Source organism: Moschus berezovskii, chromosome 15 (assembly GCF_049115385.1).
Source record: "Moschus berezovskii isolate FMDL1 chromosome 15, NW_MosBer_1.0, whole genome shotgun sequence".
Taxonomy (NCBI): Eukaryota; Metazoa; Chordata; class Mammalia; order Artiodactyla; family Moschidae; genus Moschus; species Moschus berezovskii.
Window position 1 is genome coordinate 29503243 of NC_142474.1, and position 24397 is coordinate 29527639.

The 24397-nt window shown below is 61.1% G+C and overlaps 2 protein-coding genes and 1 pseudogene across 4 annotated transcripts in view; 2 read left to right on the forward strand and 1 right to left on the reverse strand.

The window, feature by feature from the left end:
- LAMA5 (laminin subunit alpha 5) overlaps window positions 1–6332 on the reverse strand; it is a 51357-nt gene extending 45025 nt beyond the window's left edge. The window contains exons 1-2 of one of the 2 annotated variants that reach the window (XM_055433814.2): window positions 5988–6332; window positions 1394–1546 (exon numbers count right to left, since the gene is read on the reverse strand). In XM_055433814.2, coding sequence (XP_055289789.2) covers window positions 1394–1546; window positions 5988–6266 — 432 coding nt within the window. In that variant the 5' untranslated portion in view covers window positions 6267–6332. The remainder of the gene's footprint in view (window positions 1–1393; window positions 1547–5987) is intronic. The other variant, XM_055433810.2, reaches the window with a different exon arrangement.
- A 5452-nt stretch (window positions 6333–11784) lies between these two features.
- LOC148775400 (uncharacterized) lies at window positions 11785–19304 on the forward strand (annotated as a pseudogene).
- A 3779-nt stretch (window positions 19305–23083) lies between these two features.
- RPS21 (ribosomal protein S21) lies at window positions 23084–24397 on the forward strand. Of its 2 annotated transcripts, none has more exons than XM_088843916.1 (5): window positions 23084–23174; window positions 23420–23482; window positions 23558–23621; window positions 23759–23830; window positions 24202–24261. In XM_088843916.1, the coding sequence occupies exons 2-5, from the start codon at window positions 23433–23435 to the stop codon at window positions 24259–24261; spliced, it is 246 nt and encodes an 81-aa protein (XP_088700042.1). In that variant the 5' UTR covers window positions 23084–23174; window positions 23420–23432. The 2 variants fall into 2 exon arrangements, with proteins under 2 accessions (XP_088700042.1, XP_055289779.1); XM_055433804.2 differs by lacking the exon at window positions 23084–23174 and adding an exon at window positions 24334–24397 and having other exon boundaries at window positions 24202–24257.

The following is a 24397-nucleotide window of genomic DNA, read 5'->3' on the forward strand; positions in this document are numbered from 1 at the left end:
CACAAGCTCCCCTGCTGACCCCGGGGCAGGGGCAGAGTCCACGTCCCCCTCTCCCTCCCTGGCACCCCATCTAGGGCAGTGCCAGAGACAGGGGCACCCTGGGGCACACAGGGTTGCTGAGGTCCCTCTCATGCTTCTGGCGGAAGGGAAGAAAGCACAGGTGTGGTGAAGGCCCAGTGAGCTGACGGGCAGTGGGCCTGGCGCCCCCCAGACCTGGGCCAGGCAGCACTGGCAGCCTAGGGGCCTCCTGCAGGGCCTAGGAAGGGAGCCCCTCGCAAGGCCTAGGAGTTAACCCCACCCCTCCATTCCCCTGGAACTCCCAGGCCACTTACTGGGACTCAAACCTATTCCCCTCACTACCCCCTGCCCACCAGGCCTCCAGGTGGGGGCAGGAGGCAACCAACACTGCCCACTAAATCCGCCTGCAGGGCCCACCTCCCACCCAGCCAGGCTCCCAGGAGATGTGTCCCCGCCTCTCCTGGGATGCCCTCAAGGTGACAGCAGGATGGAGGTCCAGTGAGGAGCAGAGACCCACCAGGTCACGCACCAGGATGGTGGCTAAGCCAGCCTGGACTCAGGCCCCTGGGCTCACGGTTCAGTGCTCCTTCCCCAGTCCCTGTGACCAGGGAAGGGGTGAGCGTGGGGTCAAGCAGGATCAACCCTGAGCCCGATACCCAGACAGGCCCAGAGCTGGCTGCTTCTGGGCTCGACTTCATCGACCTGCCCACCCCTGCCCCGCTCCACCCAAGGAGGCAATGGTACTGCTGGCCCATTTTACAGGCCAGGATTCCAAGGCCAGACACCTAACAATGTCATGTGGGGAGTGGGACACAGCCTGTGAGCCTGAACCAGCCCAGATCCACCAAAGGGGGAAATGCCTGACACCCTCCTGCCTGCCTGGCTGGGAGTGGGGGCGGGGGACACCTAACCCTTGGGTGGCCCAGCAGCACAGGTATCCTAGGAATGTCCACTTCCGCTGGCCTGTGCATTCCTGCAGCCCCTCCCACTCCCCAGCAGGCCTGTCTCCCTGCAGAGGAATTCCTCTGAGTAAACACCAGGGCGCCTGGCCAGGGGCACAGGGCCCACAGCCTTCAGCCCCACCTCCATGTCAGCCCCCCAGTGCCCCTCACCCTAATTCTCCATGTGACCTCTGGGAAGCCCCCCATCTGGCCTCCCCCGCCTTGCTGTGAACCATGAGGATGCTGAGAAAACAATGGAAGGTGCCCACTGCCACGCCTGTGTCCGTGCTGAGCTTGCCACAAACAGCCCGTCCGTGACCGGTCCAGCCCGGCCTCCCAGCCCACTCTAGGTGGAGACCCCGCCTTCCAGTCCATGCCCCAAGGGGAGCCCTTTGGCCAGAGACACAGGGTGGGGCTGCGAACAGGGACTGTACCTGGCCCAGGTCCAGGGTGACATTGACCTCGTTGTACTCCAGGCCCCGGGACAGTGGTGGGCTCTGCCACCAGCGCTCCGTGCCGTCAATGGCGTTGCTCACAGGGTGAGCCCTGTTGCTGCTGGAAGCCGTGCAGATGTCGCAGTACTGGCCCTGTTGGGGAGAGGTGGTCAGATGGCCAAGGAGTGCTGTGACCTTTTGCCTCTCCGGTCACTCCCACCCCTGCCCACGGGGCCCACCCCTAGCCTGTGGAGCCTTGTCTGCCGTTCACTCTTTCACTTGGCAAACATACACTGGGTGCCAACACGGATCATGTGAGAGACGATCACACCTGCCATAGAGAAAACAGGAGAGGGGGAGGGGGAGGGGCACCCAGTGCAGGTGGGGAAATCATGGTAGGCCTCCCTGAGGAGGTGGCATCTGAGTCCTACACCATAAAAGAGGGTATGCTTCAGGCAGAAGGGCTGGCTGTGCAAAGGCCCTGGGGCAGGAAGAGCAAACTAGGAGTAAACAGCAAGAAGGCCAGTGTAACTGGAGCTGAAGGGCAAAGGGCTGGCTAAGGGGCAAGTCACATGTCGTACCCCCACCCAAAACTGGCCACTGCAGGGGGCTTTAGAAGGGCTGGCACAGGATGGGGCCCAGTGGAAACGTAAAGAGGGAAGAAGGTGGGGCTACAGTCAGAAGGCCCAGGCCCAGTGTGTGCCCCTCCCCATCTCTACCAGCCCATCCCTCAAACCCCCCTGCCAGGCTCTCACTCAGAGCTATGGAGCCGGGTCTCCAGGGAGGCAGCCTGTGGGGAGGCCCCAGAGGGCAGGCACGTGGGCAGCCAGCAGACGAGGCTGGGACCTGCTGGCTCTGCCATTTCTGAGCTCTGGGATTCAGCCAGATCCCAGCAGCGGCTGAGCCTCACTGTCCTGTCTGAAGAGTGGGCGTAATGCTGGCACCTGCTGCAGCCACTGCAGGATTAATGGATCCCACGCGGGGCCTGGCAGCTGCTTCTGTCACGGTCCAGCCACCTGCCGGGGTCCTGTCCTCTGGCGGGGGACATGGGGGCTCCCAGCGCCATCCCGGCCTGCTGTCCCCATGGGGTAGGAGCAGGTGCTGGAAGCCCAGGCTGGGGTAGGGGGCAGCTCTGGGCCCTGGCTGCTGGCCCAGTGGAGGCCCAACCCCCCAGCCCAGAGGAAACCAGACCTGCTGTCCCTTCGCACACAAAGGCGGCCCTCGGAGACTTGGCACTGACTGAGGCCCAGAGAGGCCGCGTCTGGGAAATGTGGCCGCTCCACCCCTCCCAGCCTCCCAGGGGGCCAGACCTCCTCCTAGGAGTTGGGAGCGTGGGAGATGCCCTGTCCCCACTCCCAGGCTTGGCAGCCTGAGAGCCCCCAGCTTTCACCCATGCAAGGTGAGCCCCTGCCTCCTCTGGACACACCTGCTCACAGCTTCCACCGTGTGCCCAGGACAGCGAGACCAAGAGGCAGCAGCCCAGGTGCCAAACCGCCAAGCAGCAGGACCCCCTGTGTTGGGTGCTTGAGGAGATCCCCATCTACCCTCTCCCTACAGCCCTGGAACCCTGATCTCCAGATCAGCTGTCACTCCTTAGCAGGGCCCCATTGCGTAGGACCACCCAAGAAGCTGACCTGACACCCCCCACCCCCCACCACTCTGCTTTATTTATTCTGTCACATGAGGCTGTTGGGGATTCTTCATTTACTGCCTCCCCGGGCAGAGGGGGCGAGGGGGCGGGGTGTACCTGCCTTGTTTTTATATTTATTTTATTTATTTATCTGGCTGCGCCAGGTCTTACTTGTGGCACACTGGATCTTTTCGTTGCATTATGTGGGATCCAGTTCTCTGACCAGGGATCGAACCCAAGCTCCCTACATTGGGAGCACAAAGTTTTAGCCACTGGACCATGAGGGAACTGCCTTGCTCTTAACTGCATCCCTGAGGTCATGACCCAGAGCTGCCACACAGAGGGGCAGGAGCAATGGGCAGGACACCCAGAAGAGGGGCACCATCTGTACAAACCGTACCACCAGCTCAGATGGAGGAACCCAGGCTCCGGGTCCCAGACTGTGAGGGCTCCCAGAGGGTGGGCTCAGAGAGGATCATGGGCAACACCGAGCACATGTGTGCAAGCTGTCTGGGGCCTGGTGGGGCTCTCGGAGGAGGTGGGTAGGGCCGTCTGGCTGGGGTGGTGGGCCTTCCAAAGAAGACTGCCTTGGTCAACGGAGACAACGGAAATGCCTGCTCAGGTCCACCCAGAGAGTCGGGGCCACAGCAGGGCCGCCTGACGTGGGCGCACAGTGGATGGAGCCGGGGGTGGAGGGTGGGGAAATGAGGTTCCCTCCGCCCCCCTGCTGCAGAGGGTCCTGCTGGGAGCAGAGTGAGGAAGCAAGGAGCCGTGATAAGGACTTCCCCTCCCAGTGAGTCACCATGCTGGCAGCTGAGCCCCCGACTTCCCCTGCAGTGCTGGGGCCAGCTCAGAATTTCTCACGTGCCCACCTGAAGTCACAGGGCCAGATCCCCAAGTTACCCTCTGCCTGCCCCAGCTGCGCACAGGACTGCCTCGCCCCAGTGTACAGCAGGGCTCACCCTGTGCCCTGGATGGCATGCGCCCAGCCAGCTTCTGCCCCATTTCCCCCAGGGGACCCCAGGAACTGCTGGTTTGCAGCTGTGGACCATGCGACCCTCCTGACCCACCCACAAAATTGGGCTCTTGGGATGGAGAGATGGGCCTGGTCACTCAGCTCCAGAAGGTACTTGCAAGCAAGGCCCTTCACCAACCCAACAAGAGGCCAGGGTGGTGAGCAGACCTCATCCCCCAAGAGGGCAGGAAAGCAGGTCTGGTGACTCGATCAAGGCTGGCCATCAGTGTTTCTGGCCATGCTGGCAGCCTCCAAACAGGGATGCCATGGTTGAGCCTCTGCACAGGGGTGCCACAGCTGAGCTGCTGCAGACTTTTAAAGTGAGGCTTCAGCCCTAACCTGACAGAATGGGAACCCAGGACTCAAGTTTTGCTCAGGGCCCTTGCCTGCAACGCTATGGCCACGGCCACTTGCCAAGTGGTCACTGTGTGACAGACCACCTCCCAGGCCCCTCAGGCAGGCGAAGCTCACAGCTTCAGGTGAGTCGGCCCTCGTGATGTACCCATTTTATAGATGAGGAGCCTGAGACTGGGATGGGGGAAGCCACACAGCTAAGGAGAGGGCCTTGGGCCACAAGCCACCAGCTCCTGGGCTGCTCCTTTAAACACTGTGAGGAGGTAATAAGCAGCTCTCCCTCAATGGCCTGGACAGGCAGCACAGGTGGGCAGGGGGAGGTGGGCCTGGAGCCTGAGCTGATTAGCTGTGGAATCCCAGCTGAGCATCTGGGGACAGGCACTTAGCCAGGCCCTCTGGGCAGCTTTGGAGCCCCCCACAAGCTCCTCCTCTTGACCTGGGCCCTCTGATGTCACCCAGAGACACTAAGGGCCCAGGGTAGGGGTCCAGGTGGCCCCGCTCACCCTAGTCAGATCCTGGTCTGCTTTGGGGCTTTACAGGCCTCAGTTTCCCCACCTGAAATGTGGGCTTGAGACTTCTCCCTCAGCTGGGCAGGGCTTTCAGGAAAGTATGAGTCCAGAAAGGTGTGTTCAGGAGCCCAAGGGAGGTGACACTCTGTTCCAGTCAACACTGCTGCACCAGGGCCCCCTCTCACTTCTACCCACCCCCATGGGGTTGGGGGGGGGCAAGGGAAGTGGGCAGGCAGGCCCTGTAAAGGGGCCCCAGCAGTACCTCCCTCATTCATCACCCCCATCACGGCTCCTCCCCTCCCCCAGTCTCTCCTACCAGGAAGGTGGCAGCAAGTCCCTGGAGGCTGAGGCTCAGGTTACAACAGCCTTGGGGCCCCCAGACTCTCCCTAAGGTAGGGCAGGGATGGGAGGATGGGCCCAGCATGGGGTGTCAGGGAACCTCCGGAGCAGGCCCTACCCCGCCCCCAGGCAGAGAGGTGCCCCTGATTGTAGCTCCGAGCTCTCATCCCCAGTTAAAAACCCTTGAGTCTGTCGCCCTCCAACCTCGAGGGTCCTACCGACTCCCTAGAAACCCTGGCGGGGACAGCTTCAACCCTCCAGCCGGAGTTAGCACTCCCTGTGTCTGGCCCCTCCGCCCCCATCCCTGGCCCATCCCGTCGCCAGCAGGTTCCAGCCTGTCCCGGAGGAAGGCGGAGCGGCCGGCCCCCTCCCCACAGGCAGCCGGCCACGGAGGCCAAGTCCCGCCCTCGCCGGGATCCCGGGACTCGGGGCCGCCGGGGACCAGGCACCAGCCCCTCCCGTCCAGCTCGTCACCGCTGCCGAACTCGACCGGTGCCGGCCGCGCCCGGGTCGGTTGCTTGCCGCCTTCCCGGCGGGAAGCGCACTTCTCTGGCTGAACCCGAAGGGCCGAGCTGGAGTCCCTTCCGTCCCCCGAAATGCAGAACTGGGGCGTTGGGACGGGCGGCGGCGGCCGCGGTGCCTACCTGGGCTCTTCGCCTAGTCCGGCTGGCATTCCGGAGTCTGAGCCCGGTGCTCGCCCGCGCCGGCGTGCCCACCACTCCCGCCCGGCCTCCCGCCCTCGCTCACCTGGATGGTCTGGTTAGGGTCCCCGCCGGCCACGGGGCCCCCCACCAACTTGCAGTAGAGGTCCTCGGTGGGGCGCGGGGCGCCGCGCGCAGGGGCCTCCTCGCCGCAGGTGGCCGAGGCGGCGATGCGGGCGCCCTCCGCCAGGTTGAAGTAGGGCGGGTGCAGGCTGAAGCCACCGCCCGCCGCCCGCGCCCGCGCCGCGCCCAGCAACGCCAGTCCGGCCAGCAGCAGCGGCGCCGGGCCCCGGGGACCGCGGGGCCGCGCGCCCGGCTTCGCCATCTTCCAGCTCGGGGACTGCGGGCGAGGCGGGAGCCCGGCGGGTCTGCGGCGCCCGGCCGGGCTCGGCTCGCTCCGCCCGCGGACGTCAGGCCCCGCCCCGGCCCGCCCGGGAGCTTCGGCCCCGCGCCCCGGGGAGGGGGCGGGGGAGGCCGGGGGGAGGGGCGGCCGGCCGCCTTAACCCTTGGGACCCCGGCCCGGCCGGCCTCCTGGAAGGGGGACACCTGCTGACCTCGGGCCGGGCCGTGGGAACGCGACGCCGAGGCGGCCCCGGGGCGTGGCTCTCGGTCCCTGGCGGCCCCCTGCGCCCTCCAGCACCGCGGCCCCGGACGCGCCGGCCCGCTCCTCTGGGTCCAGCGGATCCGCTGTTTGTTTCCCTAACTTCGGGCACCTCTAGGCGGCCGAGAGTCCCCGGCGGCCCCGGGTTCGGCGCCGCTCGCCTTGGGTCCAGTCCGGGCCCAGCCCGTCCCCACCTGCGACCCCAGAACCGGCAGAGCGACCCGAGTGACCGCAGCCCAGGAACCCAAACGTGGAGTCCCTGGGACTGAGACGTGAAGCCCGGAGCGCAGCGCATCCTGGCCGCCTCTCGCCGGCGGGTTTTCGGTGTTTTGCGCATGGTACTGGCCCCCATTCTGCCTCATCCAGCAGGTGTGCAGGAAGGTACACTCTGCCGGCTGTGAATGGCAGTGGGTAGTGGCCCCGGAGGCAATCCTATCTGCAGAGGGAGAGGGAGACCCTCATCGCGGACTCTGTGCTTCCTTGCGAGGGGCCAGATCAGATTCAACGCCACCTGACTCCTGCCTGCGCAGGAATTTTTGGTTTAAAAATTCTCTAAAACGGGGAAGTGGGGCCCTCTGCAGTGAAGGGAGGATACTCAGAGCCCGCAGGCGCCAGGAAGACTGGCTACGAAGGAGGGCATCTATTGAGCACCTACTGTGTGAAGGGAGGGGCCAAGTGTGAGCCCACCCTGGTGCCTGGGGTTCCTTGCTGGGAGGCACCGTGGACCCCACCGTCTCTGTCTGCTAGTGAAACCCTCAGGCTCAGGGCAGGTGCTCAAGGACACTGAGGAACGGGGCTGGAAGAGAGGCCAAGCTCAGGATTGTGTCTCAGGATTGTGTCCCAGCTGTTTCTGCGTTTGGGTGGCTTCGGCCACTGGGTCTCCTCCCCTCCTTCAGCTCCTGGCCCACATCCGCCTCAGGGGAAGCCCTGATGGGGCTGGCGCAGCTGCTGGGCTGGCAGGGCCCCCAGTCTATGAGCCAGGCCAGCTGTGTGTCTGTCCCACGTGGGACCCCCTGGACAGTCCTGGGGAGTCAAGTAAGTGCGTGGGGTGGCAGCCAGCTGGTCCTGGCGGGTCCTGCCCCAGTAGTTGTTCCCGGAAGGTCACACCACTGGTCACATCTTTCTGGCTGTCCCTGGCCTCCTGCAAATCCTGAATCCCCGGGGCTGGACGGCAGCTTCTCTGCAGAGTTGACACAGGCAGGCGGTGTGGGCTGGCTCCCCCCTCCCCCCACTCTCCTTTCCCTTCTTCTCTCTCATCTCCCTCTGCTCCCAGGCTATTCTGTAACTCCACCTGGGGGAGGGGGAGAAGTGATGGTTCCTCCCCAGAGACCCTCTGAGTTGGAGAGGGCCTGGCCTTGATGGGGGGAGGAGCAGGTGGACAGGAAGGAATCCAGAGTCCCTGGTGCCTTGACAGGCCAGCTCACCAGCTGATTTATGACCCCTTGAGAGGAGAGCTGCCTCTGGGCAGTAGCGGGGTTTCCAGATGGGGGATTTGACCTGTCCTAGTCCCGCCCTCCCTACTGCGCAGAGGTGCCCCCGTAACACACATCACAGCAGTGCACTCTGGCCCTGGCACCGGCACCCCCTTAACTCTGGTGACCTGGCATCCTGGGGGCTGGGGCTGGGAACCCTCCACCCAGGCTGCCCCCATGTCAGCTTCTCAACACCCCTGGAGGGACCAGGGGACAGAGGTGAGAGGCGGGAGCCCTCTGAGCCTCCCAGCGACCAGGCCACCGCTGTCCAGAGGGCACAGAGCAGACGGGAGGGAGGGGCCACCACCTGAGAATGCGCTGAGTCAGCCGGGCCAGCATGCGGAGGGTTAATCGTGGGCTAGCTGCTTCCGGGAGACAGCTGCCCTGAGCAACTGGTGGCCTGGGCCTGGGGGTTAGGGGGAAGGCGCATTGCCTGGTGAAGTGGGCAGAGGGCAGTGTGGTGGAAGGAGCTGAGTGAGGTGCCCGCTTGGTCCCTACCCTGTGCCCGCTTAGGTGCCCCAGCTGAAGCAGGGCAGGGGAGGGAGGCCCGTCTCTGCCCACCTTCATGCCTGATGCCCGAGGCACATTTCCAGCAAGTCATTTTCAGCTGGCCCAGCGAGGGTGTCCAGTCTTGCTCTGACTCCTGGGCCACCCAGTCACCTTTCCTACTTAGGAATTGGGAAACTGAGTGTCAGTTTCCAAGGCCCAGGGATCAGTCAGGAGTATGTGGTTAGCAAGGGAGAGAAGGAGATGGACTGGCATTCATTTTCTCCTCCCAGATGTATTGGGCAACTTTGGGGTACAGGTCTGTAATGCAGTGCCCCTCACCCCCAAACAGGCTGCTTTAGCCTTCTGTCCTAAGTCCATAGGAGAGGGACACCAAGTCCTGGGGGGTGGGTGGTGGGTGGAGGCAGCTCACGGGAAGTGGTGTGGAGGCAACCTGACCCCCTCTATCCTGCTGGGCTCTGACCATGTCCCACGGGAGGATCCCATACCGAGAGTCCCCCCACCCAGCCCCATAGTAACTGGAGCCCCGGGACCTGTGGGAGGTTGGACACAGGTGGAAGCTTGAGTGGGGAAGAGGTGCTCTTGAACCCAGGTAGGGGGTCCAGCCAATCCCCCCCACACCAAGCCCTGGGATAAGACCCCTGTGGTGGGGCCTGGGCCAGGGGAACCCACCCTCAGGACTGTGCCCCCCGACCTTGATGTCATGCCCAGGAGCCCTGCTCAGCCCCATCTGTAGGGCAGCTGTGGGGACCACAGGCCAGGCCACATGGGCACACCTGCCATAGCCCAAGCTGAGTCCTAACCGTGACCATAACTCCCTGGGAGCAGCTGTGAGGGGCACCCCTCATTACACTCAGCCGCATCATCGTGTCACAGTTGGTAAGTCGGTAACATATGACTGTGCCTGACCTTGACTGCTGTCCTGGATCCCAGCTCTCACCCAGCACTGCTTCTCCGGTGGGTGGGGAGGAGAAACTGCAATGCCCCGTGGGGAGGAGGAAGCTGAGCTCGCTGCTCCTCGCTGGGAGTGTCTGTCTCACTTTGGCAGGAAGAGGTTTCAGGAGAAGCTAGGCTGTGGTTTGGAATATTCCCTGCCCCAAGGCTGCCCTGATGCCTTCTGGGGAGCCCAGCTGGCCAGAACACGTACCCCGTCCATCCAGGCTGGCTGTGGGGCAGGCGGCAAGGCTGCTGCTGGCTGCTGCTGGCAGCCCTGATCCAGCCCATGCCTGGGGGAGAGGATGCAGACCAGCTGAGGGGAGGCCTCATTAGGAGGTTGTAAAGGGTTGTAAAGCCAGCAGGTCTGGGGCTGAGAGAGCTCCCTGGCCTCTGGGCCATTGTTCAGTCCAGAGCCCTCCCCTGGCCGTGGGCTGGCACAGTCCACTGGGAGGGCAGAGGACAGGCCAGATGACCTGAATGGGCACCAGAAGGGTGGGGCTGGGCTGGAGTCCCCTCATTCCTGGTTGAGGAGGGTCCGGGGACAGGTCCCTAGATGCCCCTGATGGACTGGTGTCTCTTGCCTGTGACCCCAGCCAGGTCACCTTCGGGCTCCCCCAGGCCTCCAGGGCGTGGGCTCTGGGAAACCTCCAAGGCCACCAGGCTTTGGGTTGACCCCAATGAGGAGCAGATGGTTTTGACCCCCGTGCTGCCCAGCCAAGGGCCTTCCTCCAGGAGCGTTCTGTCCCTGGAGCTCTGGAGGGTCCACCTCTGCCTGCTCTGTGCCCAGCCTACAGGCCACAGTCTCCAGGGTGCCCACTGAAGGCTGGACCCTCGGGCATCCTGGTGGGCAGTTTATACCTCGGAGGGGATCCAGACAGGTTCACGTGTGCCCAGTGCCATGGGCTGGGCTGGCCAGCCCCCAGGTCCAGGGCTCTACACAGAAGTTCCCCAAAGCTCCTTTCTCCCACTCGGCTCACCTCCTTCATGACTGGTGTCCTAGATGGGCAGGCCTGGCTCTGTAGAAGGCACACACATCCAGGATGCTCAGAAATGTGAGGCTTTGTGACTCCCCATAGGCTGGTCAGTGTGCTGTCCATGAGCAGAGAGCCTGGATGAGGCAGGAGTCCAGAGTCCGGGGTTTGGCTTGTACATCCCCTCCTGTGGCCTCAGTGACTCCAGCAGAGTGTAGGGGAGCCCCCACCCTGCTGACATAGGGGCACCAGGCTTTGTGAAGGACACCTCGAGCTGGAGGAATCGGACCAGTCACCTTATGGACTGGAACCTTTATGATAACAGCTTTGGGTGCTGGCTGCCTGCTGGGCTGAGCCCCTGGCTGGCACCCACGCCTCATCCTGTCTCCCTCTTCCCAAGCCAAACTGACTTTTGCTTATCTTAGGATAAAAGCCAGACCCCTCACTGCAGCCCCCAGGCACCAAGGAGCCTCCCAGCTATGTGATGCCTGTCTGGGCAGTCAGGCTGAGCCTCCAGCCTTCCCTCCCCCTCAATCTCATGGAACTTTGGCCTTATTCCTTCCACCCAGGACACAACAGAGCCCCTGCCCCTTTGTCTGCTCTCCTGGGCCCCTAGTGGGTCAAACAGATATGCACCTGCCCTGCTTTCTCAGATTCAGTTCAATCACACCTGTGTCTTGCCTGTCCTTCTTGCCATATCCCCAGGCCTGGTGAAGAGGAGGCGCCCAGGGAGTGCCCACCACATGAAGGGCAGTCTCTTGGGTTTGCCCTGTCACAGGTCCTTCCAGGCTGTGCAGGGCCCTACGACTTAGGCCTCTGGTTCCCCAGAAGAAGCCACTGCTGTGCTCTGGGGACCCCTTCCCAGCCCGGGGTCTGTGAGCCAGAAGGAGAGGCAGGGCCTGCTGAGAGGAAGGAGCTGCTATCTGAGACAGACCCTGTGTCTGCATCCTTGCATGATATCTCTCCCACCATGGCTCACCAGACACCCCCCTGACCCAGCCCTGGGCTTGAGGAGCAACCCTCAGCCACAAATCTCCCACCCCAGCCCCAGGGGAGGAGTAGGCTGAGTCGGGGGGGTGGCTAGGAACCCCTGAAGAGGGGGCCCTGACCTCCCTGGAGAGCCAATCATATCTAGAGGGCAAAGGGAGGGGCTGGTTCAGAAGTGAGGTTGCTCTTCGGACCCCAGGCCCAGGTACCTCCCTCAATGGGGCACCTCCCAGCACCTTCCTGGGGTGTAAAGTTGGGGGTCCAGGGTTCCTGTTCCCAGGTCTGTGGGGAGCAGGGGGGTGACCCTGGAAGGCTTACATCAATCCCTGTATCCCCCACACAGGACGGCAGCATCCACATCGGACACCCATGGGGCCAACCTGTGTGCAGTGTTATTATTTACCCCATTTGACTTTTGGCTCCTAGGACTCCCCCACCCCTATGCTCACCACCTCCCTGCTCTGTACTGTGGACTGGGCAGCCATGGGGAAAGCAGGTGAGGGGCAGGGGGTCCCCAGCACAGAAGGACGGGATGGCACCTCGGGACCTGGGTTGTCTGGGCCCCCCCTCGCTCTCAGGACTGACCTGCAGCAGGCCCTTCCCCCCAGGTCCCTGGGGGCCTGGCCAAGCTCCGGTTTCTGCAGGGTGAGGGCTCGGCAGCTCCTCCGGGAGGTGCCCACAGGCAGCCTTATATGGCCAGAAGGCCTTGCTGCCCAGGAGGAATCTGATCCCACGGGAAGGGCAGGGATGTGGGGCTGAGCCCCAGGCCAGGCCAGGCTGGGCCAAGGGGAGTGGTTTGAATGGCCCTAGTCTCCTGGCCTACAGCCCCCTAAAAGCAGCCAGATTAGCCTGACCCCCTTGCCAACTCTGGGACGTCTGGTTGGGGGCCCTGTGACGAACCCTGGGGGTCTGCCATCCTGGCAAGAGCTGTAAGATTTGAGACCAGCCGCCCCACCCCCACAGTACCACCCAAACCATATCAGGTACAGCCTGCGAGGGTCTGGGGCCTGCAGCCTGGCTCTGGCCTTGACTGGCCAGGTCACTGGCCCTCAGCAAGTTGCCTCCTTCTCCGGGCAGGCCCAGCCTGGCATCAGTGCCCTCCCCAGAGTGGCACCGGGGCCCCCACGCCACATCTGGACACCTGCTGGGATTCAACCTCCCTACCCCACCTCCCCGCCTCCCTCCCAGCCCATCACCCCTCCCTCCATCACCCCCACCTCTCTCTCCCGACTCTCCTTCTCTGAGTTTCTCACTCTGGCTACCCTCTCTGCCACTGTCTCCCTGCCTCTCTCTCTCTCTCCTTTTCTCTGTGTCTCTTGGTGTCCCTCCTCCTCCCACCTGCTGCCCTCCATCTGCTGAGCTCCACTACTCTGGGCAGCCCTAGCCCCTCCCCCAAAGATTGGCAGCAGCAGCGGTGACAGAGGCTCCTCCTGCCCGCTGGCCTGTCTGCCACCTGGAAGCTCTGGATGTGGGGGCCTGGTGGCCCTTGCCGGCAGGGCTGGGGAGTGGATCAGCTGATGAGGACGCAGCTCCCCTGGGCCCCTGAACTGTCACATGGCCCTGGGACACAGCAAGTAGAGGTGGAGTCCACCTTTCCAGGGGGCACCAGAGTCCACTGCCTGCATGTCAGGGCTGCGGCCAGGAGAGGCCCCAGACCACGGGCAGGGAGGGACAAGTGGTGACAGGGCCCACACTGTGCTCGGCGCAGCCATTCCTGGGCCAGTGGGGGAGGCAGAGACTCTTGTCACCCTGCTGACCAGGTGAGCAAAGGGGGCGGGGCCAGCCCAGACCACCCCCAGTCTCCCCATACGAAAGGAAGAGGAGGATGGCGTGGGGGCCAGCCCCTGCCATGGGCCTGCATCTTGCCCACAGGCTACTGGGGAAAGCTAAGTCCCGGGCAGTGCTGTGACCCAGGAAGGGGGCCCGAGACAACATATTGAGAGGTTGACAGCTGCCTGTCCGTCCAGGATGTGCTCTGGGCGGGGCTGCCTGGCTTCCCAGGCCTCCTCCCCGTCGGCCTGGGGCAGCACTTAGCCAGTCTGTCCTCTGCAGTCCAAACGGGCATGTGCCCTGAGCTGGCAGAAACCCGTGACATCTCCTCCCAGGAGGGGCCGGGCACAGCCCTTGGGAGCCCTGACTTGGATGCTGCCTGGGGGCTGCAATCCACCCACCCTGAGGCCCCCAGCTGTGACTGTAACAAGGGGTCCCTCCTCTGTCTGTAACCTCAGGTGGCTTTTAAGAGGCAGGTTGCCCTGTCGTTCCTGTCTTCAGACACCTCCCTCGCCCACAGCCTCCAAGGTCCTTGAGCAGCCCCTCACCCCCCAGAGCCTGCAGTGTTCCAGCCTCACTGGCCTCCATACAAATGCTAAGTGCTCCCTTGCAACACAGGACCTTTGCACAAACCAAACCTTCCCACCCAGCTCTCGGCCCACCCTACAGACCCCAGCTCCAGGGTACATTCCCCCTTTCTTCCTCCAACAACTATGTAATATTTTGATTTATTACATTTCACCTTATTATTTTGTTATTTAGTGTCCTGAGTCCTGTGCTGAGCAGGTGCTGGGCAGTCATGGCTGGATGCTGGGACATCTGTGCCCCATGGCCTTCACATTGGCCTAGAGGCCTGGGATAGGGGCAGGCAGGTTGAGGGGAGAGGGCTCGGCGCCCAGGTCCCTGTTCCTCTCGTGCAGCCTGAGGGCCACAGTGCATAGTAAAAACACCAACAGCAACAAGTGTGGGCAAAGATTTGGGGACTTGGGGGGCACCCACATGCTTGTGGGGATGCAGATGGTGCGGGTGTGGAACAGTCTTGTGCTTCCTGAAAGGTGAAACACAGTGTCCCCGTGGGTCCATACCTCCACTCCCGGGGATGGGTCCATGTGAATCCCCTCCACCAATGTTTGTGGCAGCACTTTCTGTAACAGTTGAAAGGGGGAACCAGCCCAGACGCCATCAGTGGGTGAGCAGGAGGGAGGTGGTCCAGGCATTCAGGTGCCCGGCAGGCCCACACCTGCCACAACACCGAGCCCGGGAGGCAGGCTCTTTGAAGAAGCTGCTGGAACCAGGGGCTGGCAGCTGGGGTGCACCTGGCCACTGGCCTCTCCCAGGTGTGGACAGGGAGGCGCGGCTTAGCGGGTGCCGAAAGGTGGAGATTGTGGAGGCTGCTGGACCACCCACAGCCACACCGCCCCCACGCTCGCCAGCTGGTCCCGTGCATCCCGTGAGCATGGGAGAGGTGCAGGTTTGTGTTTAGGGCTGCGGGGAACCAAGACACTCAACCCTGAACAGCAGACTGACTCACCCTGACTGACTCACCCTGTCTTCCTCAAACACACACGGGGCCCTTGGTCACACGCAGGTCAGCCTGTGGGCTTGCACCTCAGGGCCTGACTGCAAAACCCCCCGAGTACTGGGGCTCCCCCAGGGCCACCAGAGCTTCAAGTGCAAGTGACACCCCAACCAAGTCCATCTCCTGTCACCCCAACTTCATAAAAGGAGGGCTTGAGACCATGGAAGGGGTGGGGGCATAGGGGAACCCGCAGTTGGACCCCCATCTGCCTGCCCAGGGCTCTGTCCTGCCGGCAGCTCAGGAGGTCCCCTCCAGGACCCCCGCGGGGCCTCTGCCACACGGAGAGGTAGGGTGGTGGGTGGCTCAGCTCAGGCCTCTGCCTCAAGTTTCAACATTTACAGAACATTCGTCCTGGGCTCTTCTGGGGAGGTATTTCCTACAGGAATGTAAACATTCGAGACTTGGAAGGCTCGTGCCGGGCATGGCGCTGGTGGGTCTCCTGGGAGCTGGTCTTCATCTCGGGGGTTGGGGGGGTGGTTCTGGGAGTCCATTCCTGGCCTCCCCAGTGGGTGGGAATTGAGTCACCCCTCCTTGGGAGCCTGGTCTCCTGTGGCCTCCATGCTCCATCTGGGGCTTGCTGTGTGACCTCAGGTCAGAAGCACAACCTCTCTGGGCCCACCGAGTCAACAGGACTGATTCTGTTTTCTTGCCTCATCTTTGGCCCCAGACCCTCAGCACCACCATGTCTCTATGCTGCTCACCTAGCGGGGCTCTAGGGAGCAGCCCTTTCTGTGCCGTGTGCTGGTGGCTTGGCAGGCACCTGGTCTGATGGTCACAAAAGTCTATCTCACAGACAGGAGACAGGGCATCAGAGGGTTCTGTGGACTCAGCCTGTTGTTAGCACCATGAATCTGAGGCTCTGTGCAACCCGGCCTTTTGTTCAGGAGTCAGGAGGCTGCTGGGCTGGTAAGTCCTGCCCTTATCTGGAAAGTGCTCAGTCCCTATCCTGCAGGCTTGCTCCTGGCTGGACCTATGTCCATATCTCTCTGGGACGCTTGACCCCAAGCATCCTCAGTGAGGCCTGTGGCCCCAGCCCCAGGAAGCCGAGTGGGGCAGAGCCACAAGAGGTTACCTGGGCCCCAGCATAGGCGGGTGCCAGCAGCCTTCAGGCCTCCAGCATCTCCACTGGAATGCTCGGAGCTCCCATCACCTGCCCACCCTGGGGGAGGAATGTAGCCTGGGCTACTGGGAGCCCGGAACCCGGGAGGAGGGTTGGTTAGAGGCTTACCTCCACCTTCTGGAATTCCCCAGGCCTGGCACCAGATCCCGGCCTGCTTCTCCCCACCCCCACCCCCGAGTGAGCCCCTGGCCCTCCTCTCCACAGGCTGCTGGGCACTAGGGTGACCAGTGGGAAGGGGTGGCACCTTCCATGGCTGGTCCTTGCCTTACAATGTCCCCTCCTCAGAGAGGCCTTCCCTGACCACCTGACCTATGGCCCCTTTGGAGAGGCCATTGCCCTTCAAAGCCCTAGACCAGGCCCCACTGGGGTTCTGGGCTGGACGCCTCCCTGTGGGTAATCCTGGGCGCTGTGGGGTTTCGAGCAGCAACCCTGGTCTCCACCCAATTGTGGCCACAGCGACCTCCCCTCCCCGTCAGGACAGCATATTGCTGTGTATCCTGGGCAGGGTGGGGAACATCCCCAGATGAGACCCACTGCCCCAGACCTTCCTGAGATGAGATGCTTATTGTCTTCTCCAGGAAAACTGATGCTTTCAAACTGGTGCTGGAGAAGACCTTTGAGAGTCCCCTGAACAGCCAGAAGATCAAACAAGTCAATCCTAAAGGAAATCAACCCCGAATATTCACTGGAAGGACAGATGCTGAAGCTGAAGCTCCAGTAATTTGGCCACCTGATGCAACAATGTAAAGAGACGACTCATTGGAAAAAGACCCTCATGCTGGGAAAGATTGAAGGCAGGAGGAGAAGGCGACAACAGAGGATGAGATGGTTGGATGGCATCTCTGACTCAATGGATGTGAGTTTGAGCAAGCTCTGGGAGATAGTGAAGGACAAGAAAGCTGGAGTGCTGCTGTCCCTGGGGTGGCAAAAAGTCAATCACGACTTAGTGACTGAACAACTGGGCCAGGAGCTCCCTGGGGACGGGAGTCACCTGTCCTGAACACTGCAGGGCCCAGGACTTGCCTGGGGCCACAGGATAGCCACCTGCCCAGTCATCTGCAAGAGGACATAGTGGGTGGGGGGCAGACGCACCTCCTGGCTGGGCCCTGCTGGACATCCTGGGGCCTCAGAGGACTTGCAGAGCTGGGCAAGGAGGGGAGAGCTGGGGAGAGGCAGAGCGAGACAAGCCTGGGCTAGGCTTCTCACCAGGGCAGGAATTTGGTTCCCCTCATCCTCCACCTGCGCTCTCCAGGCCCGTGCAAACCTCTGCCTCTGGGCACATTCCAGCAGCTGCTGACACACTCACTGCCTGGTGCTCAGAGGCTGGGCCCTGAGAGCAGACTTTCACCACCAGGGGCCCAAGGGAGGGCCTGCCTCTCTAGTCCATTCCAGGTTCCCAGCTGGGTGTCCCCAGTGGGCAGATGAGACCCCCCCACACCACTGCTTCGGAGTTAACCCTCCTTAGGGCTCAGCTTTGGGCCTGGGGCAGTGTTGGGGGGTTCCTCTCTTCCTGTCCAAGGCCCCGTTCTGGCTGCACTACGTCCCACCCCCCGACCCCCAGAGCTCCAGGCTGGGTCAAGCCCTGCCCTGTGCCCTGGCTCTCTAACTCTGGGGGAGCCACTTCCTCTCCCTTGGCCTCAGTTTCCTGCTCTATACAGTGGGCTCATAATTGCACATCCTCTCAGGGTGGCCATGGGGCCACCTGGGTGGGGTCAGAGGTCAGCTTGGGGACAGAACCTGATGTCCCCCTGGCGGGCCTGGCCCAGGAATAAAGGTGGGCCTTGCAGCCTTCTTGCTTTGAACCTGAAATTCCACCCAGTTTGGCTGGAATGTCTTGGCCTCTGGCCAGCGTGGTAAGCCTGTGGCGTGTCCACTGGGATGAGCCAGCTGGCTGCTGCGTGCATGCCTGGGGTGGAAGTGCCTCCATTCCTGTCCCTTGGCTCAGCCCTTGTGGCCTGGCCCCAAGGGAGGAGTAAGGCCAGAAGACGAGACATTCCTGGGTGTCTCTGACCTCACAGTGCTCTCTGTCGGGTGTCAGTGGGGGTCCAGGTGCCCAGCTTAGGCCCCCACCCCACCTCCAGAATGTCTGTATATGTAACTGGGAAACAGGTCCATGAAGGCCTCCTGGGAGCCAGGTGGGGAGGGGAGAGGCCCATCCAGATGCTGCCCCAATGCCAGCACAGTCTGCAGCACACTCTGCCTGCGTGGGTGAACGCAGATGTAAAAACCAGGGTGGTGGTGGGGCACTTAGGGTCTGTGTTCCTTATCACCACGTGTGGGTTATATCTCAATGAAAAAGTCTAACACAGTAGAATAGTTTGAGCAAACTCTGGGCTTCCCTGGTGGCTCAGAGGATAAAGAATCCATCTGCAATGCAGGAGACCCAGGTTTGATCCCTGGGTTGGGAAGATCCCCTGGAGAAAGAAATGGCAATTCATTCCAGTATTCTTGCCTGGAGAATTCCATGGACAGAGGAGCCTGGTGGGCTACAGTTCCTGGGGTTGCAGAGTTGGACACTCTGAGCGGCTCACACACACACACACACACACACACACTGGAAGAGAGTAAAAGACAGGGAAGCTTGGCATGCTACAGTCCATGCACTCGCAGAGTCAGAAAGGACTGAGCGACTGAACAACAAATAGAATAGAATGACAAAATAGAGCAGAAAGGGTGACCGGCAGGATGCTTTCAGGCTCCTGGCCCTGACGGCCTATGAGCACCGGTGTCCAAGGACCCAGACCCCAGGCTCCTGAGGTCAGACCTACATGCCAGGGCTGCACGCCTGCTGGGACCTCCCTTGAACTCACAGAGACTAGGGAGTTAGTCAGACCGAACTGCCTGTCTCCTTGAGACCGGAGCATGGTTTGGAGTTGTCGCTGGGGGTGGTGGCACCAGGGCCTGTTGGAGTCCTTCTGAGGCAGGTCTGTGTCCAGAGCTGGACCTTCTCCCAGGGAACCAGGGCAGGCAGGCTGGGCTGGTGGCTGCAGCTCCTTGCTAGGTTTGCACGGGGAGAATCCTGTCCCTTGGCCCTGACCTGTGGCTCACCCTGGGCCCGCGCCCAGGCCCGGAAGGAGGGTTTCCTGGTTTCGGGGCTGGTTCCCCTCAGCACACAATGCGTGTCAGGCTGCCTGGGCCCCACCCAGCCCAGACACAGCTGCTCTGGGAAGAGCCAGGAGGTGCCCTTCAGCCCCCTGCCCAGGAAGGCTGTGTCCCATGCATCTGAGCCCTGCTTACCTGCCAAGAGCTAGGCCCCAGGACAGTGCAGGCGAATGGGCGGTGGATGCTGGACGCAGACACCGGCCAACACCTCTGGCCACCGGCATCCCCCTGGGCAGCCTGAATGAGGTCCTGTGTGAGATGCCGGGAGTGATAGTGCGGTTTCAAGTCAACCCAGGAGTCAGCTCAACAGCCATGTAGACCTGCTGCTGCTGCTGCTAAGTCACTTCAGTCGTGTCCAACTCTGTGCGACCCCATAGACGGCAGCCTACCAGGCTCCCCCTTCCCTGGGATTCTCCAGGCAAGAACACTGGAGCGGTTTGCCATTTCCTTCTCCAATGTGTGAAAGTGAAAAGTGAAAGTAAAAAGTGAAAGTAAAGTCGCTCAGTCGTGTCCGACCCATAGAGACTCCATGGACTGCAGCCTACCGGGCTCCTCTGTCCATGGGATTTTCTAGGCAAGAGTACTGGAGTGGGGTGCCATTGCCTTCTCCAATGTAGACCTGGGGTCACGGCATACCACCCAAATAATGATGGGGACAGGGGTGATGAGGGGGACAGTGACGCTAGTGGTGACAGTAGGGGTGCTGAGGACCCTGACTGCCGCATCCACTGAGCTCCCCAGATGTGTTAACCCTTTGGGGTGGTGCTCTTACCACTGTCCCCACTTTACAGCCGGGAGGAGAGACAGCTAAGAGACTGGCCACACAGCTAAGAGGCAGGAGGAGGGTGCAAGGTCAGTCTGTCATCCTGATGATACTGCAAGCTGGGGTGATCTAGAGCACTTGGGGGGTGCAGGGGGCAGGAAAAGGTGTAGGTTCTGCAGGCCTGGAGGTGCTTAGGGATCCTGATGGGGGCCACCCTGCTCAACAGCTGCTGCTCTGAGCCCCTGGGGGCTGCCCCAGGACAGTATCAAGTGCCAGGTCCTCCCTTCATCCCACCCATCCTTGGCCCCTTTCCCAACCTGGTGACCCCGTAGGAAGCTCAGTAAACAAGTCACCCCTTGGCTGGGGGCCAGAGGCCTGAGGGAGGTGGCCAGCCCCCTACAGCCAACAGGAAAGCGACCGATGAGGCTGTCCTTGAGCCCTGCCCAGGGATGCCTGCAGGACTAGGCGCAGCTCTTGGGTGCCCCATAGTGGCTGCTGGGCAGAGTACAAGCAGGGACACCTCTCCTCGCTTCCGGACCTCCCGCAGCCTCCAGCCTGAGAAGCTGCCCCCCAACCCGAGCAGCTGTCCCCCACCCCATGCCCGACTTCAGATGAGAGGCTCTGATGATCGAAGGCCCAACTGGCTCCCTTCAGGGACCACTCGCTCTGTCTGTGGGACCTGGGACAGCAGGGTTTCTTATTTTTAAAATTTTAAGACTAATTCTTAAAGAAGGGCTCATTCATACAGGTTTCACTGCCAGAGGGTGGGGTCACAAGAGTTTCCTTTTGAAAAACTTGGCCTGAGGAACTCCGGCCCCACCAGGAAGACTGTGTTGTCTTCTGTGTGTCCATGTGTGTCCTATAGTATTTAAAATGTTTTTTATTGTGATAAAATACATATAAATAAAACTTACCGCCTTGACCATTAAGTGTGCATTTCAGTGGTATTAAATATTCATAATGTTGTGCAGCCATCACCACCATCCATCTCTACAACTTTCTCACCTTGTAGAATGGAGCTCTACGCCCATTAGACACTAACCCCCACCCCCAGCCGCTGTTATTTGACTCCTCTAGGCACCTGGTGTAACTGGAATTACACTGTACTTGTTTGTGACTGGCTGTTTTTACTTAGCACAATTTCTCAAGTTTCATCCATATGCTTGTCACAATTTCCCTCCTTTTTAAAGATGAACATTCCACTGTGTGCATAGACCATATCCTGCTTATCCCTTCACCCACCCAGACACGTGGGTTGCTTCCACAGAGACTATTGTGAATAATGCTGCTGTGAACATGGCTGTACATATCTCTTCAAGACACTGCTTTCTTTTGGGTAAGTAACCTAGAGGTGGAATTGTTGGATCATATGGCAGTTCTATTTTTAAGTTTTTGAAGAACCATTGTACTGTTTTCCACAGCGGCTGTACCATTTTACCTTCTACCAACAATGCACAGGATTTCAATTTCTCCACAGCCTCAACACTTATTTTTTCAGATTCATTGTAGTCATTCTAATGGGTGTGAGTGGATTTTGTTACATGTGCAAGTCAAGCAAGACACTTGAGATTAAAAATCCAACTGCCCCTTCTAGAGCTGGGAGCAAAAGCAGGGTACCGGCGCATGTCCCTTGCACTCACCACCACCAGAGATGGGCAAACCACCTAAGCTCCCCTCCAGCCCAATCTGGACCCACTCCTACCCTCACCCCATATAATGAGTTAACAAAGGAACCTATTACTTGTTTTCACTCCTTCCTACTGCAGCAGGCAAAGCCTTGTCTGAATTTATCTCGTCTCATATCAATTTCTATTTACTAGGGAGGACAAGAAAGGCTTCCCAGATGGTGCTAGTGGTAAAGAATCCACCTGCCAATGCAGAAGATCCAGGTTCGACACCTGAGTTGGGAAGATTACCTGGAGGAGGGCATGGCAACCCATTCCAGTATTCTTGCCTAGAGAATTCCATGGATAGAGGAGTCTGGAGGGCTACAGTCCATGTGGTGGCAGAGTCCAAAGCAACTTAGCACACACACATACAGTGAGGACAAGAACCCTGGTCCATAATACAATCACAAACATAAACACGTGATGTCCCTGCTTGTGTCGGGGGTCCTGGAAAGGGTACACATCTCTCCAGCTGGCACCAACAGGGAATGATGACCTTCCTACAGGGCACTGGCCTCAGTGACCTGAGGCCCAGCTGCCAGAGCCCAGTGGAAGCAACAGCAAACACACTGCCCACTCGAACACTGGTTTCCAGGTATGAGTAGCCTCCGCCCTGACCAGGCCCAGACATTAAATCCTCCCGGACCTGTACAGAAGTTGGCAGTGACTCAAATGGGGCACCATGAGGACAGGCCGACCGGGATCATTCGCAGTTGCCACAAGGTGAGCAGACACAGCCCTGGGAAAGCCCTCACCTGTGCGACTTCACGGAGACTTGAGTGGGGGAAGTGAGGTGGGAGCCCAATCTTGGAGGACCGGGAGGGTTTGCCAAGTAAGAGGTATCGGGATTTCGGAGGCTCCACTGCCGGGCTCGGCCCTGGGCAGCAGGGGCGGTGGGGCGTACACCCCCGAGGGGCCCTCTCTCTCATCTGAAAGATGAAGTCCCAAGCGGGTGTTTCAGCTGAGACGGCAGGGCACAATCACAGGATTGCGGGACGGGTGGCTCTAGAGTTAGCTCTGCAGCCTGGAGGTTTTCTGTTTTCTTCATTAACAGACCCTTGCACCAGGGACGGGCCTGGCATAGGCTGCTCTGGGGAGGATGAAGTGGGGCTGATGTGGCCGAAGGGTCCTGAGCAGGGCCCAGACAGTGTTGAGCACCCGCCGTGCGGATTTGGCGTGGCCGAGCTCCTTTCTAGCTCAGACCCCGGTTTCTGGGGCAGTTAAGTTCCACTTTCGGGAGGAGCCCGTCACCCCAGCCCTGCCACTCCCTCCTCAGGACCCCAGGGCCCGCTCTTGCTCTTATAACCAGCGGCGCCCGTTCTGTGTCCATCTTCGCGGTGCTTGGCTTGGCCCTGGGGTAAGACCCCCGGAGCGGTCTGCAGCTCCCACGTGCTGACAACCCGGCTCGTGCCAGCGCTCCAGTCCTCCCACCTGGGTCGGGTCCTGCCTGGCGGCCTTTGGCACTGGCTGATCCCGGCAGCGAAGCGCCCACGGGGGCGAAAACCACAGCTGCGAACACGCGCCCACCTGCGCTCTTGCAAGTTTGCACCAGCCGCCCGCCCAGATCCGTGGGACGCCCGGAGGTTTCCGGCCACCGGAAGCGGAAACACAGCTGCGGATACCCACCCCTCCGCGCAAAAATCGCGGCGGGGCACGGGACCCGGAAGTACTCGCCAAGGCCCCGCCCCGCCCGCCAATAGCGCTGCCGGGGGAAGCGGTGCTTCCTTTCTGCGCTCGCGCTCATCGTGGTACCGTCAGGTGGGCTGCTCGCCGGCGTCCGGGCAAGGGGGACTGCACGGGGCCCGAGGTCGGGAGCGAGGATGGCACGGGGTCTGGGATCGGTGCAGGAGAACGGCTTTAGGGTCCGCGGTCGGGGAGGTGGGGGGACGGCGCCGGCCCGGGATCGGGATGGGAACATACCCAGGCGCGCGGTGATCGGGACTGGGCTGGGAGGGGCGGGCGGCCACTATCCGCCCTCACGAAGCCGCCTTGGGGTCCCGCAGACCCTCGCTCAACATGCAGAACGACGCCGGTGAGTTCGTGGACCTGTATGTGCCGCGGAAATGGTGAGCGTCCCCCTCCTGCCCCTAACCCCCCCACCCCCAGCCTACATCTCCCTGCTCACTGCGCTCCCCCCGCAGCTCCGCCAGCAACCGTATCATCGGCGCAAAGGACCACGCGTCCATCCAGATGAACGTGGCCGAGGTGAGCCTGGCGACCGCAGGGCCTACCCGCTGGGTGAGGGGCGAGGTCGGGCGGACTTGAACGTTGATTTCCAAACCTCAGGTTTCGACCCGAAGATGCTTGGGCGCCACTTTATGACTCCTTTTCTCAATTTTTAGGTTGACAAGGTGACAGGCAGGTTCAACGGCCAGTTTAAAACCTACGCTATCTGCGGGGCCATTCGCAGAATGGTGTGTGTCTCGGGGCCCCGCGCTTACCTGGTGGGCTTTTGAACCGGAATAGCGTCCCCCTCGCTGTCCCCAGGCCTGAGCGGGTTTGTTGGCGAAATGGACTGGAGCCTGTTGGATCAGATTGTGCTCGTTGCCAGCCTCTTCCTGGGGGTGGAAATAGGATGCTCAGGATCCAAAAAAACGGGCCCCCCCACCTTGGAAAACCTCGGAGCTTTCCAGTTGTCACAGGGACCTCCTTGAGACCCTGTCTCCCACTGCAGAGTCGGTGGTCAGCCTGTTGCTAGCTAGTGTCCACTTGGTCCAACTGGTGGGCAGCTGGGCAGGATTTCTGGCCAGAAGGGCGGCTGGTCCCAATGTGCTTTTTCCCCTAGGGCGAGTCAGATGACTCCATTCTTCGGCTGGCCAAGGCCGATGGCATCGTCTCAAAGTAAGAGGACTGGAGTTTGGGCATTGGGGCCCAGGATGCTTCAGAAACCAGGTTTTAACGTCCTTTTTTGTTCCAGGAACTTCTGACTGAAGAGAATCCCGGACATGGAATATTTGTTATAAATAAATAGTGAAAACTTA

What these genes read in the sequence shown, in the direction of transcription:
- RPS21 (XM_055433804.2), top strand. Translation starts at nt 23,433, where the DNA reads ATGCAGAACGACGCCGGTGAGTTCGTGGACCTGTATGTGCCGCGGAAA. An exon ending in CTGTATGTGCCGCGGAAATG is followed by an intron (nt 23,483 to 23,557) that starts GTGAGCGTCCCC and finishes CTCCCCCCGCAG; the next exon opens with CTCCGCCAGCAACCGTATCA. An exon ending in GCGGGGCCATTCGCAGAATG is followed by an intron (nt 23,831 to 24,201) that starts GTGTGTGTCTCG and finishes TTTTTCCCCTAG; the next exon opens with GGCGAGTCAGATGACTCCAT.